Source organism: Littorina saxatilis, linkage group LG7, assembly GCF_037325665.1.
Source record: "Littorina saxatilis isolate snail1 linkage group LG7, US_GU_Lsax_2.0, whole genome shotgun sequence".
Taxonomy (NCBI): Eukaryota; Metazoa; Mollusca; class Gastropoda; order Littorinimorpha; family Littorinidae; genus Littorina; species Littorina saxatilis.
The window spans coordinates 55596133-55603632 of NC_090251.1; the positions used below are offsets into that span (position 1 = coordinate 55596133).

At 41.6% G+C, this 7500-nt stretch overlaps 1 protein-coding gene across 1 annotated transcript in view; it reads left to right on the forward strand.

Annotated features, from left to right (window-relative positions):
* Positions 1-87: 87 nt before the first annotated feature.
* LOC138971847 (uncharacterized) overlaps positions 88-7500 on the forward strand; it is a gene marked incomplete at its 5' end in the record, with an annotated part of 39096 nt that continues 31683 nt past the window's right edge. Inside the window, 3 exon segments of the mRNA XM_070344678.1 lie at positions 88-187; positions 931-1040; positions 7001-7106. Of these exon segments, the coding sequence (XP_070200779.1) occupies positions 88-187; positions 931-1040; positions 7001-7106 (316 nt within the window).

A 7500-nucleotide genomic window follows, 5' to 3' on the forward strand; every position in this document is an offset into this window, starting at 1 on the left:
TAATTTTGTTTAACACATGCATTCATTTTCACACTCCCAGTGATTTCGTTCTATAAATGATTGTATTGTATTTTTTTTTTATTGCAGGTATGTGTCGAGTGAGTAACTGCTGCAACACGAACAAAGAGACATGTGACACCATGATGAGTGATGCAATGAACCTGCCTACAGCTGAGGAAAAATGCTCGTGAGTCCAGTCTAGTAATGATTGCACAACACCTTTAACAAACGCGTACCAGAGGCTTTCGCTTTAGTGAATTGCTGCTATCCAATGAACATTTTTTTTAAATGCCAGGACGTGCCTCCAAATAATACCCTGCAAATAACAAAATTACATAGCATTGAACGTTTACATCGTGCGTACGTGTGTGTATGTGTGTGTGTGTGTGTGTGTGTGTGTGTGTGTGTGTGGGTGTGTGTGTGTGAGGGGGGTGGGGTGGGTGTGTGTGTGTTCGTGTGTTCGTGTGTGTGTGTGTGTGTGTGTGTGTGCGTGTGAGGGGGTGGGGTGTGTGTGTGTGTGTTCGTGTGTTCGTGTGTGTGTGTGTGTGTGTGTGTGTGTGTGTGTATGTGTGTGTGTGTGTGTGTCGTTTTGTTGAAATGCCCCCCCCATCTCTCTCTCTCTTTGTCTGTCTCTGCTCTGTCTATCTCTCTCTCTGTCTCTGTCTCTGTCTCTCCCACTCCACCCCCCCACCCCGCTTTCTCTGTTGTTTGTTTGTTTGATTGTTTTTCTAAAGAGAATTCGAAATTATAAAAACAGGTCCAATCTGAAATCTCAATCCTTGTAAAATAAAGTCCAGTTCTCAGTTCTCTCTCCAGCTGTTTATACTCCCGCTTTCCACCAACCTGTCGTGCCTGTCTGTCTGTCTGTGATTTAACCTAAATACATCAACCCACAAGTCAAAACCTCAAACATCCTTTGTCTGATTTCAGCGCCATGGAGCAGTATCTGACCTGTGTCCAGAATGACATCGAGGACTGTGAAGGTAACAGCTTTACTGACCAGTACGCCCTCAACATGGTCAGTTCCTACTGCAACAAAGGTAAGATACAAACAGAACATAGTATGGCTCTAGTTTATCTCAACAGCTGCGCTTTGTGTCATTACGAGATAAATTATGTAATAATTAATATATGAATGGATACATGAATAATGAATGTATAATAAAATAAAAAATAAAAAATGATTAATCGAATGGAAGATACATCGAGAACATAGTATGAGTATAGTTTATTTCAACAGCTGCGCTTTGATGCGGAATCATTACTGTTACTATCTGATGCGGTGTCATTACTGTTACTATTTGATGCGGTGTCATTACTGTTACTATTTGATGCGGTGTCATTACTGTTACTATTTGATGCGGTGTCATTACTGTTACTCTTTGATGCGGTGTCATTACTGTTACTATTTGATGCGGTGTCATTACTGTTACTATTTGATGCGGAATCATTACTGTTACTATTTGAGAGAAATGATGTGATCATTATTATTTTCATTTTCATAACGTTATGGTCCCATTGCGGGGAAATTCGGGTTGCCCTCCTCCGATTGGAAAGCTAGCAGCAACAGAGTGGCGCTACCCAGGCGTGTGCGTGTTTAGGTGTAATCAGCCACAGAATGACCGAGGTCGTTTAAGTGCCACAGTGGTGACACGGGGGTGGAACATGGATACCGTCTCTGAGTCTGCACGTAAAGTTGACCCGTGTCCGCGCCGGCCTAGATTCGAACCCGTGACCCTAGGATCACAAGCCCAGTGCTCAACCAACAGAGCTACCATAGATAGTATGGCTACACTTTATTTTAACAGCTGCGCTTTGATGCGGTGTCATTACAGATACAAGTCGCGAATAATTATGTGATAATTAATATATATATGACTAAGTGCCAAAAGGTGCGCACGAAAAGCGGACAAAGGGGCTAAAAAATAAAAGTTGACAAACACGACTGATATTGTGATTTTTGTTAAGACAACAGATGCTGGAACCCAATTACGAAAAGAAAAGATAAATTTACCCAAATGATTTTACAAATAACGATAATTTTGTTCGTTATATCATTCAAAACGGCACTGAGTCATAGCATTAAGGTTATCTCGCACGTTTTTAAAGCTAGGGCTTTGAAACTTGGCACACAACCAAAGTATAATGACCTCCAGGTATGGTGCACATCACATTAAACAACATTGAATTTCAAGGTCACAGCGAGGTTAAATTTCCTTTGCAAACTGGAAAATTGTCGTTGTCACGTCTTACATGTTTTAATACTAGATCAGTTAGACTTTACATACTTCACATACTTTCAGCATTTTTATAAAACCTCATTAAAAGTGACCTGCTGGTTAATCTTTGTCAAAGTTCAAGGTCACAGCGGGGTCACATCTGGTCCAAATGTGGAATATTTTCAATTTATTCAGCGCGTTTATAGCACGAGCTTTGAAAATACACACAGTTCTAGTGTATAATGTTCACACACGATTAAAGTCTGGTTGAAAAAGTCAAGGTCACAGCAGGGTCGCGTTGAGGTCAAACATATACATTTTTCAATGAGGTTTTCTCATATGTTTTTGAAGCTAGGGCCTTGAAACTTGGCACACTACGCAAGTTAAATTAAACCTCATCAAATTCCAAGGTCACAGTAAGGTTAAAGATCCTTTAAGGATATTTTCTAAAAAAGGTGACCGCCTGGTTAATGTTTGTCAAATTTCAAGGTCACAGCAGTGCCATCTGGCTTAAACTTTGAAAAATTGTCAATTTCTTCAACTAGTTTTATAGTGTTTGAAGTCATTCACACATGATGAAAGTCTGGTTGATAAAATCAAACGTCAAGGTCGCAGCGGGGTCGCATTGAAGTCAGACACATACAATTGTCATTTTCACGAACGCCTTTTAAGCAACACCTTTGAAACTTCACACATTTCAAAGTTTTGATGTTGTTTGGTTATAATCAAAGTGTGGTCAATTTCCATGATTGAGAGCATTCAGAGGGGTCAAGTTGAGGTCACACAAAAAGTGATAATCTTTATAAGACTCACGTTTGCTGCTATTGCTCACTTGACATTGGTGAAAGTGCTTATTTTATAATTGTTGATCTTGATGTTTTGACCAATTAATATTACCAGGATCAACCATACCAGATTTCAAAGTCCAGAAGTTGTCAAACCTCAAACCTGTTGGAAGCTTCAAAGATTTAAGCATCAACAAATTTCTATTTTATTTGACCTTAAATAACAGATTTGACCTTAAATCTTAAAACAGATCAACCAGACTTTGGTTTTATATAAATTGAAGTTCAATACAATTTCCTTTTTTTTTACCCACACGAGACCCTGCTATGACCTTCACATTTCTCAAGGATCAACCTTGAATTCTCCATGTTGAACAATCATTAAGCAAAAGCGTTGTTTGAAGTTTGAAGGTTCTAGCTTCAAAAATCTCTGAAAAAATATGTTTCATCCGTTTTCTGAACCACATGTGACCCAGCCGTGACCTTGAAATCTGACAAGGGTCAACAAGACTTTTACCATGCATGGGGGCGATTAAACCCCAAATGTGTGTGAAGTTTCAAGGTTTCAACTTAAAAAACGTCCGAGAAAAATGTACATTTTCCTGTTTGGACAATGTGTTGCACGCAAGACAACACGACAAACGCTCGTGTTATCATTCTTTTACTTTAAGGTCGACTTGCGTGCCCGCTCTTTCGCTAATCTCAATTAAAATTCATCTTGGAAGTTCGGTTTTATTACGCTTTTAATTAAGAAGATTAAACTAAGACAACAAATAGTTAGTTTTACCCATTAAACTCGATAAGGTAGTGACATTTTATGTTGAACGCAAGATGGTGTCGCACGCAAGATCTGAAAAGATGTTGACGACATAATTTCAACACTTGATAGCGCATTCGTGGTTCGTGATTTCTTCACAAATTTTGAACACAGAATGTGTCACGTGGTTCCGTAGATGAAGTAGATCTTTGTACATGTAAATTTTGTTTTTAAAAGAAAATAACCGTTAATTACCGAACATTTTGTCGCACGCAAAATATGACGAAATTTTCAAATCGTTTTCAAAAATGCTGTTCAAAAGTTCTGCAGTCTTTGCTGGATTACTTGAAAGACAGCAGTTTGATACACCGTTATCGCTTGACGTGTCGACATCAATTCCAGAGTTTTTGAAAAAGAAATTTAGTAAATATCTGCGATTGAAAAATGTATGCCGTGATGACGACACATCTTGCGTGCGACACATTAAAATTCGGTTATCGAAAAAAAAAATTATCTCGAGATTTAGATTTGACGTTTGGTCTCGTCTGTTAAGCGATGTTTCAGGCATTCAATCAAACTAAATGCAATTCATTTGTGCTTCTTGTTATTTTTCTGTGGCATATTCAAAACACGAGGTATCACGATGTCCTTTTTCAAATGGCCGGTTTTGGCGTTATTTTTGACTTTAAACAAAGATAACTTCAAAACCGTTCAAGTCAGACACACGAAATTATGTCCACTATCTCTTCGCACATTCATCCACACACACACCAATTTTCAGCAGACACACGTTTTTAGAAACATTTTTATTGTAAAACAAAGTCGTCTTCTGTTCTGTGAGCACCTTTTGGCACTTAGTCATATGTATACATTGATATTATAATGAATGTATTTTAATGTAGAAATAAAAACAAATTATTCGAATGGAAGATATACATGATTGTAATTCAATCAAGTTGGCGTTTTAATGAAACAGATCCTGTGATTGGTCAGAATGCCCCAACTCATTAAAAATTACCGGTCATTAATTGTCGATAACCACTTGCTAAAAAAGCCATTTCAGCGTGATAAGATAGGAATACAGAGACATATTTCTTGGGACTTGACCCTTGCAGGTAGGTGGACTGAAAGTAGTGTGTGAACAGAACAGAACCAATTCTGTCTGTTTACCATCGCAGGAAAGCAGGAAAGAGATCGTCGTCAGATTGAATTACAATAACATTAACATGCTTCCATTTGAAACTTCTCGGTCTTCATCGTGGATTGACGCCCTCCCAAAGTTTAATTAAAGCCCTCCGTCGCTTCGCTCCGTCGGGCTTCAATTAGCTTTGGTCGGGCGTCAATCCACGATGACGACCTCGAGGTTTCAAATGGAAGCATGTTTATGTGTAATTAAAGCAACTGAAACAAACATTCAAACAAAGATGGACACATTCAAAGTTATGTCAACCAACCAACCATCCAGCCGAGCTAATGCAAGCACCCTAACAAGTCACAAAGTCCATGCCTTAGCGCCTCCCCAGCTGCTAACCTTCATCTCTCTTTCCTTGCCCGGGTACCTTTGTACTAGCTCAACTGCTAACCTTCATCTCTCTTTCCTTGCCCGGGTACCGTTGTACTAGCTCAGCTGCCAACCTTCATCTCTCTTTCCTTGCCTGGGTACCGTTGTACTAGCTCAGCTGCAAACCTTCATCTCTCTTTCCTTGTTCTTTGCCCGGGTACCGTTGTACTAGCTCAGCTGCTAACCGTCATCTCTCTTTCCTTGCCCGGGTACCTTTGTATTAGCCCAGCTGCTAACCTTTATCTCTCTTTCCTTTCCCGGGTACATTTGTACTAGCCCAGCTGCTAACCGTCATCTCTCTTTCCTTGCCCGGGTACCTTTGTATTAGCCCAGCTGCTAACCTTCATCTCTCTTTCCTTGCCCGGGTACCGTTGTACTAGCTCAGCTGCTAACCTTTATCTCTTTTTCCTTGCCCGGGTACCTTTGTACTGGCCCAGCTGCTAACCTTCATCTCTCTTTCCTTTCCCGGGTACCGTTGTACTAGCCCATCTGCTAACCTTCATCTCTCTTTCCTTGCCCGGGTACCGTTGTCCTAGCTCAGCTGCTAACCTTCATCTCTCTTTCCTTGCCCGGGTACCGTTGTACTAGCTCAGCTGCTAACCTTTATCTCTCTTTCCTTGCCCGGGTACCGTTGTCCTAGCTCAGCTGCTAACCTTCATCTCTCTTTCCTGGCCCGGGTACCATTGTACTAGCTTAACTGCTAACCTTCATCTCTCTTTCCTTGCCCGGGTACCTTTGTACTAGCTCAGCTGCTAACCGTCATCTCTCTTTCCTTGCCCGGGTACCGTTGTACTAGCTCAGCTGCTAACCTTCATCTCTCTTTCCTTGTTCTTTGCCCGGGTACCGTTGTACTAGCTCAGCTGCTAACCGTCATCTCTCTTTCCTTACCCGGCTACCGTTGTACTAGCCCAGCGGCTTACCTTCATCTCTCTTTCCTTGCCCGGGTACCTTTGTACTGGCCCAGCTGCTAACCTTCATCTCTCTTTCCTTTCCCGGGTACCGTTGTACTAGCCCATCTGCTAACCTTCATCTCTCTTTCCTTGCCCGGGTACCTTTGTATTTGCCCAGCTGCGTCCCCACCCCTGTTAACTCTTGCCTTCGTCATGTCAGAACACAGACACACACACACACTGACACGCTAGCACGCAAGCACGCACGTTTACACACACACACACACACACACACACACACACACACACACACACACACACACACACACACTCACACACACGCACACACACACACACACATACACACACAAACATACGCACGCACACACACGCACGCACGCACACACACACACACGCACCCACACACACACACACACACACACACACACACACACATACACCCGACCTCCAACATGCACAGCCACACAACACACTATACCACACCACAACACAACACAACATGATAAATTACATACACTCAAACACCCACTCACGTGCAAGTAGTTAATATACCGTGCATGTGACTAAGTGTCAAAACGAGAGTGCCATCGTTTGACTCAAAATAATTCATGTGCACTTTTTCTCTTTGTCTTTTAACTGTTGTTTTCAAAGTTCAGAATTGTCGGAACCAACATTGAAATCAACAAGAGTTCATAATCTTTACCTGTTGAGAAAGTATTTGTTAACATTGTTACCACCATATGATGCATGATTATTTCTCCCTGCAGCCTACCTTTGCAGTGACAGTTTACAGAGGTGTTACCAGAACTTCACGCAGAGCGTTTTAGACACCATCACCAACAGCAACAACGACACGCGGGCACAGCTGTGTGGGTCAGTGGCATTTTTACATTTACACTCAAATATACTCCAGGTGACGATGAAGATCCCAAGCTCACAGCAAAAGTCGCACAAACACACGCAACGTGGACAAAGAAACATTCGGTTGCGCGATTCAGTTGTTGCAAATTGTACCCAGGGAGCCGATTGTTTTTCGATGGAATAGACACATTCCGAAAATGACTCTGTCGGTTTTGTATGGGTTGTGAAAGAGTGAATACCCTTGCTTTTAGGGGGACAAACATTGCGCAGGCCAATCACTAGCGAGGGGTGTGTCGGAAACACGTGGACAAGGAGCACGTGCGCATTTATTTGTCTCCGAAAATGCAAGGGTATTCACTCTTTCACAACTCTTACACACCGAGTTATTTCCGAACATCGTCTATTC